Here is a 20,942-nt window from a genome sequence, read left to right on the forward strand (position 1 = left end):
TTAAGGAACTACATTAACAGTATTTATTTAGTATTCATTTTTCTTTGGACTGAGATAATGTCTGACAGCTGATGATATTGGCTCTGTGTGTGTGTGTGTGTGTGTGTGTGTGTGTGTGTTTGTGTGTGTGTGTGTGTGTGTGTGTGTGTGTGTGTGTGTGTGTGTGTGTGTGTGTGTGTGTGTGTGTGTGTGTGTGTGTGTGTGTGTGTGAGTGAGAGAGAGAGAGTGTGTGTGTGTGTGTGTGTATGTGAGTGTGCGCGTGTGTAGGCTGCATTTGGCAGACTGTCATGCCCCATATGGTTATCTGTTCAGTCAACCATATTTTGAGTTTCCCAGCTTCACGGGGGAATTGCACTCAATCCTCCGAACATTTAAATGCAGACACGCACATACACACACACACACACACACACACACACACACACACACACACACACACACACACACACATACACACACACACATATCACACATTCTGTCTCTGCTCAGCCCATGGCTGGGATGAACACACAAGTCAGCAGTTTAAATGAGCAAAGCACAATGTAGCAGTTCTGCAGCTCTGCATAGTTATTTTATACGGTGTTGAATCAGTCTGACGTGTCCCTTAAGCGGCACTTTTTATAGCTTTAGTGTTGGTGCATCTATGAATCCATAAACAATGATACTGCCACTTTGTGTCTAGATGTGTGTACTGCACATGGTATATTATTCAAACAACATTGATAATAATGATGCAATTCTGTGGAGATGAATATGCAGAGCTTTGCACTAACACTGACAGTTAGTGCTTTAATCCTCACCAAGGTTGAACACAGTAAAAAATGATCTTCATTATACTATGATGTACTTTGGAAAGAAGCTTCTCGATGTTTTTGTCTTGCAGAATCCTCTGATGTACATACATTGTTTTTGTTGTTGTTGTTGTTGTTGTTGTACAATATAAAACAATCTATTGTAGAAAATATGATGTGAATTTGAAAGCCATCCCTGAACCGATAAAATGTGTTTACATTTTTTTTTATTGAGAAGCAAAGACAAAAAAACATTGTATTGCCTTGCTCTTTTCTAAGTAAGGCAAGGCAAGGCGGTTTTACTTATAAAGCATATTTCATACACAAGGGTAGGTTCAAGATACTGTATTGAAGAAGTTAAAAACAACATAATACAACAATACAACAAACAAGAACAATTCATTTCAAAGTTAAAATAACACAATTCAAAATAAAAAAAACACAGTAAAAGAGAGAGAGAGAGCATTAAAAGAATATGCAACAATCATTTTAAAAGATTTAAAACAATACAAGTATTTTTTTAAAAAGACGGGTTTAAAACATTTGACAATAATAAGGTAGCATAATGTCAAAAGGCAGAACATACTTACAAATAAATAAATACATAATAAAATAAAACAAATAAAACAAATAAATAAATACATAATAAAATAAATAAATAAATAATAAAATAAAACATATAAAATAAATAAAGAACTAAATGGGACCTTAACTGATACTTCAAAAATAAATAAATAAAACAAATAAAATAAAATGAATGTAACCTTAACTGATGATAGCATGTTGTCTTTCATTCTGTGGTAATTGTACCTTTTTTCACCAAATTTTTCAGAAAGAGCAACTTAAAAATAGAACGTTACCAATTCTGAGACAGCTGGCACTGACACACACACACACACACACACACACACACACACACACACACACACACACACACACACACACACACACACACACAGAGAAAGGCATGCACACTTCATTTTAACAATATGGTGAAAACTTGCTCAATCACCCTCAAGTGTTACAGTCATGCATGCTGAAGCGCTATTTAAAACAGATGCAGCAAGGCAAGCGTAAGCATCCTCACACACAAACATACACACAGAGGCAACAGGTACACACATTCACACATTTTAATTCACCTGATGCCGTGCAACTAATGATGTCAGCATGCAGGATGAAGGGAGGTAAAGAGGGTCTAAGTTAGAGGAGTTTGAGATGCAATAGGAACCCCCCCCCCCATGTCTCATTTTTCATTTTACAAGCAGCCCCTGTCCTCCTCGTATTTGACCTGCCACGCTTTTTAAGAGCCGGCATCGAACACAGAAAATCCCGTAATTCCTTCCTCTGTTCTCCCTCTCCCTATTTTCACATAGCGTATACCTGCGACATAAGTTGTGGTTTTAGGCAGTGCTGGATGCTCAAAATCTCCCTGCTCCTTCTCATCTGCCCTCCCTCTCTCTGTCACTCCCTTCCTCTCTTTGCAGCGGTGGCTGCGGCCATCCTGGTGACAAGCTGCATCTCTGCTGCTGCCGCGGCTGCTCTGTCGTCACTTGGTTTGAAACAAAACAAGATAAAATAAAACTGCTTTGTTTCTGTAAATATACCATTTCACACATGCATCCTTCAAGGCCACAGCAGTCGCGTCTGCACTCATCTTTATTTAGGCACATAAACAACTCTGTGTACAGAAACAGTGTTCACATTTAGCTTGTTTATATTTGCCTCATAGGAATGAATCAATACTGACAATGCTCTGATTTGGCTCCTTTGTCATTCCAAGATTTTGGACTTGCCAAATACTGTTATAATAATAATAATGATGGTAATAATGATAATGATGATGATGATGGTGATAACAATATCAATAATCTTTATTTGTATAGCACCTTTCATACAAGAAATTCAGCCTAATGTGTTTTACAACAAGGACGACATAATACCTTCATGTAAAAATAAGATAAGAGCAGGATACGTAGAATTAATCTTCACACTGATAAAACCCACTTGATAATACTAGTTAAAGTGAGATAAAAATAAAGATAAAAATAGAATGCACTGGATACATAACAAAAGATGGAACATAAAACCCATTGAGATAATACTAATAAAAATAGAGCTAATAATAAACAATAGTAAATAATAAATAAATAAATAAATAGTTTTCTCAGGAATGTGTAAAAATTGTCATGTAGTTATGGGTCATGTTTCGGTATATATTGTGATAGGACACCACATATTTCAAATAGTTAAGGCCTTTTCTAGGTCTTCATTGTGGAATAGCGTTAGCTGGTTAGATTGTCCTTGTCCTGTTGGTCATCTATCAGTCGTTCCAACACTTCATCTAAGTGAAAAGGCCGGCTTCAAGCAAAAATTGAGCATCATCCCGTCTCCACAGCTTCTCGCTCGCTGCTGTGGTCCTGTCAATGCATCGAACCTTTAAACAACTCTTACAAAGCGTTGCATAAATAAGCAGCCCATCAAATTCTCAGAGTCAAGACAGGCTGTCTTCAGTTTTTGTTAGATCACTTTGCTACTTCCTGACCCAGTTCTCCCTTACTTGCATGAAGTTATAAATGTCTATATTTATACCCCTCCCCTTTCCTCATGTTGCATACCAATTTTGTGCTGCCTGCTATCCCACATTGCCTTGGAAGGTGACTCACATCCGGTTGAAATTGAACAGGATCAGAGATTTCCTTGCTCTGCATAGCTCTCACTGTGGATACACTGCTCAGATTTTTCTTTTTTTTCATGTTCTGCAACTTAGTTGAACTTTGACCCTAAATATGCAGCATTTTCAAGGATCCCTGGAGTTTTGTGATAATACTCTTTGGTCCTACCAGGATGTCAGAGAAGGTTAATTTTGAATGATGTCAGACATCCAGTTTTCTCTTTGCTGAAGCTTCATTACCTACCTGAAAACTCCATCCCAAGTCTTATGCTATTGCAGTGGAGGTCCCTTGAATCCAAGAAATTTTGTGGATAAAAAAAGCTGCTCCAAAACTGTCCAGGCAATCTTCTGGTCTTTCTCAGCTGTTCTACCTGTCTGCACTGTTGATGAGCTTAAAAGAACATCGTAATAATAAAAGAAGAACCTTCAATCTTCAATTCCAGATCTTCAGAAAACTGTCCCAGGATCCCGTTGCAACTGCCATACCATCATCAGTAACTCCCAGGCAGCTAACGCGGTTGTCATGTCCGGCCAACACACCAGCCCGGTCAGCTTTTAGTGTGTCCCACACGTTACAGTTGAAGTCATCATATCCCGCCAGAAGGAGACGGCCACTCTTTGAACCAAACATCTCTCCCTAAGTTTAGCTTACCCTGACTTTAGCATTCTGACCTGATGTGATGACATTGTCAAGTCTGATTGGCGAAATTACGGCAATTGAAACAGCAGATTTTAAATATTTTTATTTTCATATATTTTCTTAAGCACCTCATCATATGCTGTTCAAAATTCAAAACAAATGCTCAGATAGCCCATTAGTTATAATTACTATTCACAGACAGTGTTGTCCCACCCCTTCGTCAACCTGGGGTGCTGCAGCATCCACAACAGCTGCCTTCTTGGACCAGTGGATATAATGGATGTATAAAGAGAACTGGATACAGAGATGTAGGCGGGGCCCTATCTTTGCTATTAAAGTTGCTTAGTGACGCATGTTGATATTGCCTACCTCAAATTTGATTGACTCTAACCAACTGCAGACCTAATCTGTGCTTCTAAGCGATATATGTCCCACCATATAGTAGGCTACTACTACAATATGTTAATATTCTAATCTTAATTTTATTTGTTACAATAGTCAATCATTTTTCAAAACATTGTTATGCACTGTATGTCATGCTGTTGTTAATGACTCCTCCAGCTGCCTTTAAAAAGCCCATATAGGCATAGGCGGACTTTACCATAAGGCGAAACAGACATTTGCATGGAGCCTTAGGCCCCATAAAATGCCCTCCCTTTCTTTTTTCTCATTTATTTATTTATTTTTTTAAAAATCCCTTCGCAAAAATAGCATCGGAATGGCAAATTCATCAATAACTTATGTCTTGTTGGAGTCTGTCAGCCCCCCCTTCAGCCGGCACTACATGGACTATTCCATGATGCGCATCACCGTACTGCGCAGCGCTTATGCGGAAATGATTCCAGCGCGCTGAGAATCAATTCATGTTTACTCAGCGGGGACAGAGAGACAGAGAGACAGAGAGACTAGTCGGGATAAACCATGAAGCGAAGCTAAGAGGGCGGCTCACAGAAAAAGAAGAAGAGGGAGAAAAAGCCGGAGTTTTTAACAAACCTGCTAAAAGTATCTACCTTTTTCACAGCAGTGCCGGCGGGAGTGTCTCTCAAAAGACCGGAGCAGACAGCCGCGCCGCCTGCTCATAGTAACGTTAGAAAAATGAAAGATGTGATAGCAACATTTGCTGAAGCCAAGGCTCGAAACGTCAAATTTTAGATGCCAAAACGGAGAGAGAGAAAGAGATGACACGACACAGGCTCTAATCCCACCCCAGAGTTTTTATGCGTTGTATTAACGCACACTGGATTTTTTTACACTGCAAACTGTAGGTTAATTTATTTATTTAGACTGAAGTAATTTGCACTTTAACTCCAAGTTCTGCACAACCATACATTTTATTCTTCCTAAATTGCACCAAGACACCAAATCAAAATCCTTATGAATGTGAATATGTTTAATATAATAATAATAATAAAACCTGATTCTGAAAACACAGAGAAGAAAGATGAAGACAGAAAGATATAAGAGATATGAAGACAAGCACAGAGGAAAGATGAAGACAGGGAGATGTAGGAGATATGAAGACAAGCACGGAGGAGAGATGAAGACATGTAGGAGATATGAAGACAAACACAGGAGAGATGTAGACAAAGAGATGTAGGGGATATGAAGACAAGCACAGAGGAGAGATGAGGACAGATGTAGGAGATATGAAGACAAGCGCAGAGGAGAGATGAAGACCGATGTAGGAGATATGAAGACAAGTGCAGAGGAGAGATGAAGACAGAGAGATGTAGGAGATATGAAGACAAGCACAGAGGAGATGTGAAGACAGAGAGATGTAGGACATATGAATAGAAGCACAGAGTAGAGATGAAGATAGAGTTGTAGGAGATATGAAGACAAGCTTACAAGATAGGAGAGACTGAGACAAAAGCACAGAGAGAGAGAGGGGAAGAGATCAGTCAGTCAGTACATTGCATGTCTCCATAATTGATCTCTTATTGTCTTGTGTGGTATCCTCACTTTGTAGTTGTCACAAGATAAAGTAAAACGCACGATCAACCTGCTGCCATCCTCTGGAAAACCAAAGTAAATGATGACATGTTTAACAATACATTAGACCAATGGATACGGGGCCCCCCAAATGACTGCTGGCCTTGAGCCCCCAAATGGTTAAGTTCGCCACTGCATATAGGCGGACTGCCTGCATGCCATGATGAAGCCAGCAGCAGCAGCAGCAGCAGCAGCAGTTGTGTGAGGCAGCTCGATGCAGAGGGGCGGGGAGGGGGCGCAGCCGGAGCTCACATTCATTAACGACCACCGACAACCGGGAAGCCTCCTCCGGTAGCATCACCGCGTTCACCGACACACCACCGGGGAAGATGGTCGCGGTGCAGACGTCCCCTAATTCGTCTCCGTCGGCGGAGTGGATCTGCTGTCTGGATAAAAGGTGGGCGAATTTCACTCCACGCGACATTTGCACGCCGCGCATCCACACACAGCAACGATTGTGTTTTCTCTCTTTCATTCATCCGCGTCAACGTGATCAACCGGCGATCGCTGCGTGTGCAGTGTGTGTGCAATAAAATGATACGCCTTTTTTTTTTTAGCGTACTGTAGGTTACTGACATTTTCAGTGAATATATGTCCCTAATGTAGTGATCGTAAAGGCTGCAGTGTGTGACAATGTACACCCTCTTATTTAAAAAAAAGATCCTGTTTTTGTATCTGCACGGTCAAAAAGGCGTTGGTGGCTTCGAGGTTCACTTGTATGTCTGCACTGCATGGGCTGTGATAGATGGCTGATGGTTTATGTCTAGTTGCTTAAATCAAATAGACATATTTTTTTGAAATGCTACCATGGCTTGTGTGTTGGTGATTTCCTCAAAATAAGGAATTAGACTCAGAGCAGTGCATTGTTTTTTTTTATGTCATTTATGCCACAATGCTGCATGTAAGGCTGTATTTGTCTAACTTAACAGGTTTGAAAAACTGTCAATATACAGAACAGTCAATTTACAGATTTATTAACAATCTAGAAGCGTTTTAGAAAACCTTTTTTCTGTATCTGTTCAGTTAACATTAAAGGTTCCATGCTGCATGGGTACTGTGCCAAAAATGCAAAGTATCCAAGGGAGAGGGCTTGAATAAATAAAGACGATGAAAGGGCAGGTATACACTAATTACTGTAGATGATGCTCCTCATACCTAAAACAAACAATGATACATATTACACACACCCCACAGCTCACACCCACACACACTGTAAGCTATACACCTCACTATGACACATCCTCATGTTACTATTGGCAACCTGAAGCTACCATCTTGTCTCATCCACACCTGTAATTATACCAGATGCATGATCTAAATATAATGCTGTAATTTGTCATTGATTAAAGTCATTTAGCATAGGGCTGCAATTATTGGTTATTTTAATATTTGATTAATCTTCTGATTATTTCTTGAATGATTGATTCATTTTTTGGTGTGTAAAATATCATAAAATTGTGAAAAATGTCTGTCCATAGTTTTCTAGAGCCGAAGGTGATGTCCTCACAGTGCATGTTCTGTGTGACCAAAAGTCAAAAACCCAAAGATATTCAATTTGCTACAGTAAAAGACTTGTAAAAACCACTATATAGTCACATTTGAGACTCTGGAACCACTCATTCTCTGGTATTTTGCTTTAAAATGAATTTAAGTCTCTTTTTTTTGCCAATCTATTTTCTGTTGATTGACGTATTGATCAATTGTCCAACTGTTTCCGTGTTAGTTGGGTGTAATTTGTTGTTGAATGTGTACAATTGGGTAACATATGACATAAAATCATTACTGCACTAAAATGTTCACAATAGCTGTCCAATCTGGTGTCACGGGATAAAAAACAACACACTATAGTACTGAATTTTTTTTACATTAAATGCAGCAGATATGCAGCAGTAGATGGGTATCAGTGGGGGCAGCCATGGTTGTAAGATTAGACTGGACAGGATCTTATTGTTGAGCACTCAGTGCTCCTCAGCTATGCACCTCCTCATTCAATCAATATCCATCAGTGTGCGTGTTTGAGAGCTTTCATCTGGACTAACTGTTGATGTGAGCAAGTTGGGGGGGGGGGCTGAAGGAAAGACAAGAGGTTAAGATACGACTGTCCCTAATATATCTGGCCAGAGACATTTATTGCCGGTGAGTGTGAAGCATGTGAGATTAGATCAGATTTGTTTTGCCCCAGGCGGGTTATAGATGGTCCAGTCATCACACACATATAGCACTGGTCCAGATGCCAGCTGAGGTTTAATGTTCCTGTGCTGCAGGAAAACAGAAGCAGACAGCACCGTGCCCAGTTCACATGCTTTCAGATTACATGACAAACAATAAGTCTCAGACAAAAGGAATTTTCAAGGAAAAAAAGTCTCCCGTTGTCTAAAACATAGGCTGCATTATGTAGGATAATTTGCAAATATGACACTGCTAGATGAGTAATTTGATGAGTCATTTTTAAATAATGCATTGTAACCTGAGCTGTGCTTATGCTGATTAAATAGTCAGTGTTTTAACAGGATGTCAGGTTGTAAGTGGTGATACAGATGGGTGTTGAAAGAGCTGCATATGAACATACAATGCAAGGGTATCTCTGCTACAGTGACGTGTTAATCTGCCACCTCAGGAAATCTTGTTTGTGTCGAGGCTATCTGACATTTTGCTTGGCCGCCACAAATCAACCTATGATTTATTTGTCTGGAAACAGTGAATTTTCCAGATGGATGTTTCCATAAACAATCTGCAGAACCTTCTGGTGTCTCTTGATTTTCTCTTCAGTGTGCCGGTCGATTTGTAAATCCTGCATGCTTGTGTGTGGCCATTATTTGTGGTTGAAAGCTGAGATTTCTGCTGACATGAAGGGTGAGGGGTGGAGGCTGAGGAAGGGAGAAGCCAAGGAGGAGAGACAGGAGGGAGAGTAAGACAAGGTGAACAGCTCTCAGGTCACATCCGTCTCACACCAACAGAGGAGGCAGATTCCTCTGGACAGGCAGGGAGAAAGCATGCACGGGACAATGACAAAGAGAAAAGGACAAGGATTCACTGAGGGGATTATAACTGACGGATATTAACAGTTTCATTGTCGACAGATAGGTGAAGGGTGATGCTGGTATTGCCCATTCATCCCTGAAGAGTTAACCTCCTTGTCTCTCCCAATTGCAGTGCGTGGGAGTCCACCTGTCTAAACCACTAACCCAGCCTACACTGGTATATGACGCTGTGTCGGAGCACCGAGGGCCAATACGCAGGCAGTAGGAGGATGATGGGAGGATGAGTCAGAGACAAAAAAAAGGGATGAAAAGACAGAGAGAAAGAAAAGACCCATCTGTAATGGCCCTGAGCTCGTGGCAGATGTTGTGGGACTGGAAGATGTGATGTGCAGTGCAGCCCTTTGGGCTAAGTCTGTGTTTATCTGGGAGAACCGTCCCAGCTACGAAGGACAATCTACTCCTGCTGGGGGACACAAATATATGTGTGTTTATCTCTGTATGTACATGTGCGTGTGGGTAAAAGGGGAGTCATCGCTGCCTGTGAGCTTGCAAAGCCGAAATAAAGGGATAATAATGGGAGGATGGTGAGTGCGGGTGTGTTAGTGGTGCGACTTAATGGATAGAGGGAGGTGCTAGTAATGGAGAAGAGAAAATGGGCAGCTTAAAGAAGAAAGAGGGTCATTTGTTCGTTTCCATCCTGTGTTCTGGAGAGAAACAAGGGAAGTCTTGAGAGAGGAGAAAAATGGATGAGACTAGAAAAATGTTTAGTGGAGGCACACAAAGAGGAGAGAGCTGGGAGTGAGGGAAGAGGAAGGAGCTGAAGGAGGAGAGGGTATAGACAGCCTCTCATCTGTGAAGGAAGAAGCCCACAGTGCATTAGCTATTCTGTATGAACACACACACGTGCAAGGATGAGTCACTAGCAAATGAAAATAAGTGAATGAATAGGGCTAACTGCAGTGTGTGTAACTCTGAAACGTTTTGGCTCTGTGGTTTTTGCCCGCCACATCGCAGAACAGAATGTTTAAGCTCTCAGATCCAACTTCTGTGTGTCTTCTTGTGTCTGCGCACTCGTGGAGACGTCCAATAATGACATGCTGCCGTGTGTGTGTGTGTGTTCAGATTTAAGCGTATTAGAAATAGCAGCAGTACAAATGAGATCTTACATCAACACCCTGTGGGGGGTCTAAGCTGAGCGAAGTAACGCCTGCGGCTCTACGCTGTTATCGCTAAGACACCAGGCCGAGACAATGAAGTGGTGTGTGCACACACAACATAGATAACGTTAAAACAGCAGAGCTTGCTTTTATCTTAAAGGACAATATCAAACATTTTTTCATGTTTTAGTCCATTAACTGCTGATTGCGAATATTTAACAGTAGTGTTAACCGCTCTCCAAAGCATACTGTGGGTTTCTGATGTATTTCTTACACTCTACACAGCAGTGGACTCACTTAGGATAAATAATCCATCACAGTGAACAAGTTACAACATTTAGTTAATCATTTTGTTTAAAATAGTTTAGCAGTTAGTGGGTCAAATCATGAGAATCCACTGACATGGTTTAATATCTAATGTTGGATCTAACAATGGCTCTTCTCTGCACAGGCCCTCAGAGCGTTCGGGAGAGGATGTGGATATTATTCTGACCAGACTGAGAGAGGTCAAAGCTTTCCATAGGTTCCCACCTCCACTCTTACTGCAGATCTGTGCCTGTGCCTTCTATGAATGCCTGGAGAAAGGCATCACATGTATGTACACACACACACACACACACACACACACACACACACACACACACACACACACACACACACACACACACACACACACACACACCTCCAAACATAATAATACAGTTGGATTATAAAATAGTACGGTTGTGCTTTTGTGTACAATAGATGCTTCAGACTCAGAATAGCTCTCCATAGTTAAGCATCAATATACAGTTTGTCATTTTAAGACAGTCATGCTGCAGAAGATCCCTTTGCTTTATCTTAAAGGGACAGTTCGCCCCAGAGTCAAAAATACGATTTATGTTTGTTTGTTATTTGTTGGTTTGAGCACCAAAAGCTTAATATAATCTAGTTCAGTTATATTAGAGAGAAGGCAGACATCACTATGGAAAATATCTCTAGTGTTCAGCAGCTCACACCAAAACAATCTAGATTGATAAGTAGCACTACAGGGAAGAGGCAAAATATGTATTTTTGATTTAGGGGTTAACTGTCCCTTTAAGACTTAAGCGTTATGCATTAGATTGTTGTGGTGGACATGCCTCTCTGCTTACAAATTACACCAGCCTTTTTTAAAACAAGCAAATAAACAAACACATTTTGTAATTATGAATGAAAGCACATTTGACCACTGTCCTGACAAAGCCTCTATGTGGCTGCAACTAATGATTATAGCATTATTGTTCAATTTACAAATATTTGTCTTGTCTGTAAAATGTTACAAAATTGTCTTTAAAGAGATTTTCATTTAGATATTCACACCCATAAAACCGAGAAAAGCTGCAAGTCCTCACATTTGAGAAGCCTCATAAATGACCTATAACACTGCTTTTCTCGATGAACTCACCTTTGCACCTATTGTTTCTGTTTTTTTATTAAAACTTAGAACAGGCATTTCCTTTTCTTTTCAAGCATATATAATAAAAAACTTTTCACCATTTGGGAAAAGAGTTGTTTATTTTCTTACAAAGTAAGTACATAAGGTCTAAAGCCTTTGCTAACATACTGGTGGATTATCCAGCATACAGATATTTAGCATCTTTTTGAATTTGTATCAAAGTAACACAAGAACGATTTGGAAAAGATTTTCTCCATTTTGGAGAAGAAACTTTCTGTGTTAAGATATTCAACTAAAAAATGCAACTAAATTAAAAAAAACAAACAAGCATTTTAAACGTGTCATCTTCTGAAGTAGGGATTGACAATAACTATGATATTAAAAAAACAAAATATTGATATAATTTTAATACTACGCATATGATAATATTGTGTAAATAATCCAGCACTTTGTGTCTTTTCTTTCTTGCTTTGTCTCCCTCTTCAACTCCCTGCACTTGAATTTTGGGTGTAATTCATTTACCCAAAAATATAAAAAAACAAAATTCATGATGAATTTGATTGATAGGATTTTCAGTATCATTTTTTTTATTATTATTGTTGTTTTTTTTCCAGATTTTCTACAAATTTCACAGTAATGTTATTGTGAATTCTTTTCTCCACGCTAACTGTGTAGTTAAAAACTTGATATCATGCCAGCACTATGACATGTAGCAAAACCAATGTAAAAGTCTGAGTGTAAGCCATAGATAAATACATCAAAATCATGAATCCACATAGACTATTACTTACTTTTGAGGTGGATTATCAGGGGTTTGTAGTAAAATTTAAATTAAATGTAAAGTGTGTTTATGTACAACAGATTTGTTGTATTTTATTCTTAATTTTTACCGTGACATTGAAATGGGTATTGAGAATAATGGAATTTTACTGGTATTGGTGTTGATTACTGAATGACTGTTATCATGACATGCCGACAGTCGTCTGTTTTTTCATCAGCACTCTTTAGTTGTTAACGTATTTTATTATCTGTAGTGTTTCGACAGGGAGACATAGGCACCAGCTGGTACGCTGTCCTGTCTGGCTCTCTGGATGTTAAAGTGTCAGAAACTGCCAACCACCAGGTAAGATCAAGTTCAGGAATCAGATTAGAGCGTCATACATAAAATCTTGCTTAGTTTCACTTGTGCTGCTGTGTAACTGTACCTTCTGTGTTTCCTGTAAATCCTTTGAATCACAAATGAGCGAATTGAGTCTTGAATCTTGGACACTACGGGGGGTGAAATCTGAAATTTCCTGCTGCCGGTGTAAGAGAGCTAGATCTGTACGACTCTCCTCAGTGCTGATATTGTTCCAGTGCATTAGCTCATGTCTCCCTGCTTAAATATGCCAGAGCAAAGCTGCCACGGCACAGAAAACAACTCTACCGAGACTTGCGCCTTCAGCTACATGTTATACCCTTCATGCCAGAGTGTGGAAATAGGGTTATGGTGTACATACACAGTCGAGGAGAAGAGTGACGTTTTTGTAAAGAGAGAGAAAGAGAGGATTTGTTGCCTGTTAAAGAAGGAGATAAGAAGCCCCTCCATTGTGAAACGTCCTTTTCATGTATGTAGCCCTAAAGTGCCATTGGTGGCCTAGTTTCTGTGGCTATATTGGAAATGTCAGTTAGGACAGCTGAAAAGGTTTCCATAGCATGCTGAATATTTGTCTAAATCAGTGGAGTCTGTGTGTGTGTGTGTGTGTGTGTGTGTGTGTGTGTGTGTGTGTGTGTGTGTGTGTGTGTGTGTGTGTGTGTGTGTTCGTTCACTGGCCTCCAGTCTGTCCAATTATATACAGCACCCAGAGATATTTTCTTTACAGGAGACTCCATTTACCAGTTCCTCATATTTGAATTTATTTGCATTATTTATCATATATTAATTTATCTGCTCCTCATGTCTGTCCATTTTATGAAGCAAACATTTTGATATATTCTTTTGCTACTGCTGTGTCTGGGCCTGCAGCGATTGGTCAATCGACAGAAAATGAATCTGCAAATATTGTGATACTTTTTTTGTCTTTTTTTTTTAAAGAGAGAATTTAAACATGCTCTTGCTTAAGCTTCCAAAGTGTGAACAGATCCTGCTTTTCCTTGTCTTACCGTGATACTGAGTTTAGTATTTGTGGATTTTCGACTATTGATTGGACAAAACAAGGTGTTTATCATCATCTTGGGCGCCGTTGTCAGTTGTGTGGGGTATTTTAAAAGTTTTCTGATGTTATGTGGATCAAATGATTAATCAAAATTATGAAAATAATAGTTGGTTAAAGCCCCAGCGGTGTCATAGTTGAGATATTCAGCCACAAGTACCCCAGTGGAAAGACTCATTTAATCTTTTTTTAAACGGTAACGTTGGTATTTTTCAACAATGACCCTGTTTTCCCATGTTTTTGTGTTTCAGTGACTGATGGGAACAACAATTTTTGAAATTGGTCCAGTATAGAGAGAGAGCCCTGCAGCCAGCAGCTGTGAAACAGGCTGCAATGCTACCACTGGGGGCAATTATGCACAATGAAATTACATCGACTGAAAGTGCTTGTTTTAGTGACTGACAGGCTCAGATTGTTATTTTTAAGTGTTAGACAACAATTTGGGAAGAAATAGACCTTTATGTTGAAGAGTAAGATAGTTTTTGTTTAACCAGAAGCAGCCCCTAATCGCGATTACCAAACCCACTAAATTCAATTTGAATAAACAGCGATTTTTTGGTTATAACACACAGTTAATTCAGACTCTACAGAAACAAACTAAAACTCACAAAAGCCTTTCTGGGTTGTCTTTCCACTGTTTCAACAATTGCCAATTCTGATTTGAATGAAATAAACCTGTAATTTAACCAGTTAGATGCCAAGATATGCCGACTACGCGCTAAAATTATTCTTTTTTTAAATGGAGTCATGTGGGTTTGCCAGTTGCGATTTTGAGGTCGTATCTAGTTGAACAATAAGAATCCTGCTCTTTAACAAAAAAGTCACCCTCTGTAGGGATCCTGTCCATAATGTTGTCGGACACTTACAATCTAAGCCGGTTGGTGGTAAAAACAAGCTCTTTAAGTGAATGTAATTTGACGGTACATAATTGCCCTTGGATGTTACATTGCAGCCTGTTTCTGTGCTGTTTTTCGCAGCGTTCTCAGTACTGGACCACATTCAAAAAAAGCTGTCTCCATTAGTCACTTAGACACAGAAATTTGGGAAAATAGGCTCTAGGTAGAAAAATACCAAAGTTATCCTTGAAATTGATTCCCGCAAAGTCATTCTCTAACAAGCAGTGTTTTAAACAAATATTTTGTGTTTGTGTGCAGGATGCAGTTACTATCTGTACACTGGGGATCGGGACAGCGTTTGGGGAGTCCATCCTGGACAACACACCACGCCACGCTACCATTGTCAGCAGAGAGACCAGCGAGCTGCTCCGCATCGAACAGAGGGAATTCAAGAGCCTCTGGGAGGTGAGAGACAAACTGTATGAGCTACTGTGCCGTATGTAGCTGTGAGTGAGAGCTGGAACTGCATGATTCAGCATGAACTCTGTCCTGGTAGCGTACCTAAAGCTTTCCATCTTTCCTTTTGATACTACAGTACACTTTTCAGACAACCTTCCTCTGTAATTGTGCCTTTAACCACAAGAGGGCTGTCCACCATAATGGTGCCTTCTGTTCCACCTATTAGATGCATGCCTCAGGTGACACACCACAATAAACTGATAAAGGCATAACGAGAGGGAGAGGGAGGAGTGTGTATGTTTGATACATGCCGTGTGTGCCTGTATGCGGTACTGGATGTTTTGTTTTCAAGGCTTGCTGGCTTAGTGCATTATTTACAGTACGAGAAAGGATGGGTCAACAACAATATACAGTCAGTGTTATATGTTTACGGCAGGCAGTGTGTGGGGAATCTAAAATTGATAAGTGCAGAGATCCCTTGGCTTCTTTTTTATTGTCTGACTCTGATGCACATTGCATCCAAAATACTCATACTTGCACCGCCATAAATATTACAGCTGTGTGCTTAGGTTTCCTCCTGGGCTCAGGTACTTAAAACTCGATATCAACACATTTTGATTGTGTTACAACGGTAAAGTGAAGGTACCCTAAGGCGCGCAGAGCTGAGTAATTGTCATTAAGGTTGTGAAAACAGCAGACATTTTTGACAGGTCACTGCAAGAAAAGCACAGGTGGAATTAATTCACATTAACAGCTCATTTTTTTGTTAATTAACATCATTACTGCTTTTCCTGCTATGAGAAGTCAGATAAAGAATGTGAATAAAACATACATATATGTCAATAAATGGATGACAAAGATCTGTATTCATGAGAAGATGACATAAAGAGATTGCTGACATTAGTGGAATTAACTGGCAGCACATATGAAGCAAATGAAATTACAACAGTGCAGACAGACACTGCAGCAAGTCACCTTTTTTGTACTCTAACATTAAAAGGTCATACAATGGGAGCTTTACAATAGATAAGAGTATTGATATCCCTGGCTAATAGTGGTATGCTGCAGATATAATTTCCATCAATAAGATGCATCATACCTAAGGGGGAAATAAAGCCAATAATAGTGTAGTATTGAATGACTGAGATGACTCCTGTCCACAATATAATACCTCCCAGTCAGCAGATATATATTGGATATTGCAAACAGACACTATATCATACAAATTGGGAGATTGAGCCTCAGTGACATGGCTTTGGCCTGGGTGATGGTATCTTGTTTGAGAGTCGGCATTGTAGTAGTTGCCTCTCTGTGGGCCTCCTTGCTGAGGTTAGCCTCTCCATTCACTGGGTCCCTCTTACAGAGAAGGTGCTGTGTTGTTTGGTCAGGCAGGCTCTTATTTTGTGCTGTCATATCCAAAAGATCCTGTTTTCTTTGAGATTTTAAGTTAATTTAGTCTTTGGTTTTAGTTTTTTTCCTTTCATACATTGCTTGTCATATGCTTATAACTGTCATGGGACATTTTATTTCTACTTTTAAGTAGGCTTTTTGCTTGTTTTAGTTCACATTAAGTGTCTTGCTCAAGGTTGTTTCACCATACCAAAATCCGACCTTGAACTTAGCTGAAGGACACTCATTCACCCTAAGCACGCCACTGACTTCAAATGAAGCTGGCTGGACTTACCACACAGATTTTTACACAACAGAGTCTGCCAAAAAGCTGCATAAAGCCTTTTTTGGCTTCAGAGGGAGCTGTGTGAAGTCTGAAAAAAAATCCCAAAGTGATGTCAATTGAGTCAGCATCAGTTAGGGCTACAAGTTTGAGAAAGAAATTAAATCAGGGTGTGGATAAAGAAAGAAGTAAGTTCACCAGACCTCTGGAGCCTGCTCCTTAGTTATGCATGAAGATAGCGCCTCAAGGCTACATTATCTGCTACAAGCATCAGAGCTGTGCAGTATATTGATATCGTGATGTGAGACTAGATGTCATCTTAGATTTTGAATATTGTAATATCATAACTTCTGGTTTTCCTGGTTTTAAAGGCTGCAGTATAGTTAAGTGATGGGATTATCTGAATTTACCAGACTGTTCTAGCTGTTCTATTATTTGCCTTTAACTGCTTAATCATAATTTTTACATTACTGATAATTTTGATTAAAATATATCATTGTGTAAATGTTTTGTGAAAGCACCAATAGCCAACCCAACAACATCATTGCAGTAGCAATATCAGGGAATTTGTTAAAAAATATAGTTTTGATTTTTTTTTCCCTATCGCCCAGCCCTAACTAGCGTAACATGCTGAAATCTGTGACCCAACTGTCAGTGGTGGTGTTGCATTGTGGGTAATGTAAGCACCACGTTTTGACAAGGAAGAGGAATGCATTAATCAAAAAACAATATATCTTCTTTTTCTTTCTTTTTTAAAACAGTCTATCATGAGTCTGCAGGTATTATCGGAGTGCAATGTAAAATCAGCACTCGTTGAAGTGTAGGCTTTTATTTCTACTAGCTAATGTGATGCAGGACTTGGCAAGGTACTGGAAACATAAAAAAGTCTAAACTTTATATTTCAGCACACAAATATTTTTACAGTGTAGCTTTTGGTTGATCAGACCTATGTCAGAGCATAAGCTGATATAGCTCTAAGTGTTAGCTAATGTGAAACATTACAGTGATGAAGTTAAGTATGTGAGGATAAACAGGACGAATATCCAGGCAGCCCAAAATGTTGAATGTGGAAAACAAGGAGGAATTTTATAAAAAGCCTTTATATTAGTGGCTATTAAAAAAGCCATCATGTTTCAGCCACTGCTGGTCTTCATTAGGGCATTAAAAACATGTTGTTTCCCGTTTTCACTGAGCACCCAACACAAATTTTTTGACCCACGTTTAGTTTTACTGAGCAACCAGTTGCCAAAGCATATGAGGCTTTAGTTACTGCTCCAATTAGTAACAGCAGACAGATATCCACTAAGCTTTTTCAGTGTATTAAATATTGATTGAACCATGCAGCATTTTTTGGTCCTGAAAATGTGGGTTTCTTGTAGCTGACGTTGCTCATGGGTTATACATGGGTTAACATTTTTCAGAGCTCACAGTTAAGTGATGGTGTCAAAAGATGTGAAAGGCATAACAGCAACCGTTTTGTTTTGAATCAAAAATTGATATGACTGTGGGCCATGTTTCCCTGTTGACAAACCCTTTGTGTAAAATATTGCTCTAAAAATGAATGCTGCTTTGATGGCTTTTCTGTTCCCGGTGTCAGCATAAAACAGATTTATCTGTTCACTGTTTAGATTTATTTTAAAAAATGACCCTCTCTGTGTTGTTATTACTAGACTAATAGAAATTGGGTTTACTAAAATGTGATGCCTCCACTTTATGACTCAGGAGGATGTAAAAGGGTGATGGGACAATAATTGGTTATTAAAGCATGTGTGCCATCTTATTATTGGGCTTGTTGTGTGTTTGTTTGTCAGCTAAGTGCACTCAGGCTCCTTATCTGCTGTCTATTTTAGGACAGTAGACATGGAGCAGAAAACATAGCCTGAGGTTGTCCTGTTTTAAATCTCATTCAGCTCATAGTAAAAGGATCCTTGTGTGTGTGTGTGTGTGTGTGTGTGTGTGTGTGTGTGTGTGTGTGTGTGTGTGTGTGTGCGCATGGACTAATTTGTTTGCATGTGCTTGAGTGTGACGAGGACTAGAAAGCAAAATGATGAATGCAATCATGTGTTTGATGAAAAGATGAAAAAAGCACAGCTCCATAATTCTAATGCCAAGTGAAAGTGGGGATGAATAAACATGACGTAAATGTAAAACAGTGTGTTGTTTCTGACACATATGTGCCAACCCGTAAACAAACAGTATATCACACAGCAGACCAGTTTGCCTGCACTGTGGCAGACTGGTATTGTAAGTCTTTCTTCCCCTTTCACCTGCTCTACATTTTCTCTTGCCCACTTCCTCTCTTCCTCTATTGGCCTTGTTGTGTCTTTTGCCAGCCTCCTTCCTCTCCTTGCTTTCCATCCTCACCCTCACTACTCCTTTCTTTCCCTCTTCTGTCTCCTTTCTCTGTCTCTCTCCCTCTCTTCCTCCTCCTCCACTAGAGTAGCTCTGCCATACAGAGACTCGGATCACCGTGGTAACCTGTGAGAGAAAAGTGGTTTGGTTCTTGGCTCAATCAAAGCGAGAGAGGGAGAGTGAGAGACTGAGGAATACACTGGAGCGACTGTGTGTGTGTGTGTGAGTGTGTGAGAGAGAGAGAGAGAGGAAGAGAGCAGCTTGTTGTGAGCAGGATGCTATCTGGTGGCTTGTGTGTGAGTTGTAAAGGAGCAGAGGGCAGCTCTCTGGGGTTTCAATCCCTGCAGCATTAGGCGGCTAAATTTGTGTTACCTCAGGTGAGTCTGACTCTTCGACTGTGCTACTGTGTCGTCTGTGGTGTGCATGTGGACCAGATAGTGTTATTATGTGCCTTAATATCTATTTTTGTTTTGTCTTTTTTGCAAAATTTAGCTGATGTTTGTGTGTGTGCAAGAAAAATATAGACAGGGGGGTGTTTGTGTCTTTAGATCAAACAGATGCTCTCTCTGTCTCTCTCCCTCTGTGTGTTTGTGTGTGTGTGTGTGTGTGTGCGTGTGTGGGTGTGTGTGTGTGTGTGTGTGTGTGTGTGTGTGTGTGTGCGTGTGTGGGTGTGTGTGTGTGTTCCTGGCAGTTCTCAGAAGGCACGGGTTGCTTGGTAATGACCTTGCAGAGGAGCAGTGGCATATTCAGGGCTCAAAATTACCTGCTGTGTGTATTTCTGTGTCTTTGCTATAGAAATGCAGATAGAGTTTCTTGTTGTTAACAGCTGGAACAGCAGCATCTGTGCACGTTTAGCTGCTTTCATGCTCTCATTAACCCTAGTTTGAATGCTGCTGCTGTGAGTGAGTGAGTGTGTGTGTGTTATATAATGTTAGTTGTTCTGCATGTAAATGATCTTGGTTGTACAAAGGGCTTTGTTTTGAGGGGCACTTGCACTTGTGTGTTTGAAAGTAACACTGTGTGTGTGTTGGGGGGGGGGGTCAGAGAGACAGAATTAAATGTAATGGGTTTTGATGTTTAATAGATAATGTCTTATAAATGAAACATCATAATGATACATCATTTCTAACGTGCTTGTGTTTTATCTTGTAGAAATATCGTCAGAGCTTGGCTGGACTGTTGGCCCCTCCTTATGGAGCTATGGAGAGTGGATCCAACAATGACAGTGAGTAGAAACACACACAGTTTTACAAGTATTTGGCCGTAAACTTAGGCCCGATGTGTGAAATGTTTGTAGTTTTCAAATGTAAACTCAAGTCTTTAAATTCCTAGAAAACATATACATACGACATGACCTCGGTGTCTTCAATGGTTCTGTGTATAAAATGTAAAAAAGGCAAGACTAGAATGAAAGAAACATTCAATATGGATAATACCAGCAGGAGGCTAATATCTGTTATTCTAAAGCACTCCTGTTTCCTTTTCAATATACTTGTTTCCCACCCGATATTTATCAGAATATATTGGACAGTAGTGCATACCTCTCTGCAAGTTTAAGCTTTTAGCATATAAGCTACACAATGAATTTTTCATGTTTCTGGAATGAAAAGTATCTGTATCCTATAAAAAAATCTTCATTTCAACCAGCTTGACAACAGTTTTTCTTCCCTCCTCAGGACTCGCTGACAAAGACAACATGAACTCAGACTCTGCAAACAAAGCTCACAACAAGGTAAATACTCTCTACAGCTCGCTGTTTGGAAGCCAAAGATCTGTTGT

At 39.8% G+C, this 20,942-nt stretch overlaps 1 protein-coding gene across 1 annotated transcript in view; it reads left to right on the forward strand.

The window, feature by feature from the left end:
• The first annotated feature begins 5,589 nt into the window (after nt 1-5,589).
• The window catches only part of LOC121951212 (rap guanine nucleotide exchange factor 4-like), a 30,997-nt gene continuing 15,644 nt past the window's right edge, over nt 5,590-20,942 (forward strand). The window contains exons 1-6 of the mRNA XM_042497463.2: nt 5,590-6,494; nt 10,687-10,829; nt 12,687-12,775; nt 14,999-15,145; nt 20,316-20,388; nt 20,840-20,895. Of these exons, the coding sequence (XP_042353397.1) occupies nt 6,427-6,494; nt 10,687-10,829; nt 12,687-12,775; nt 14,999-15,145; nt 20,316-20,388; nt 20,840-20,895 (576 nt within the window). The 5' untranslated portion in view covers nt 5,590-6,426. The remainder of the gene's footprint in view (nt 6,495-10,686; nt 10,830-12,686; nt 12,776-14,998; nt 15,146-20,315; nt 20,389-20,839; nt 20,896-20,942) is intronic.

The sequence above is a fragment of the Plectropomus leopardus genome, chromosome 12, assembly GCF_026936395.1.
Source record: "Plectropomus leopardus strain MGB_pleo_1.0 chromosome 12, ASM2693639v1, whole genome shotgun sequence".
Classification (NCBI taxonomy): Eukaryota; Metazoa; Chordata; class Actinopteri; order Perciformes; family Serranidae; genus Plectropomus; species Plectropomus leopardus.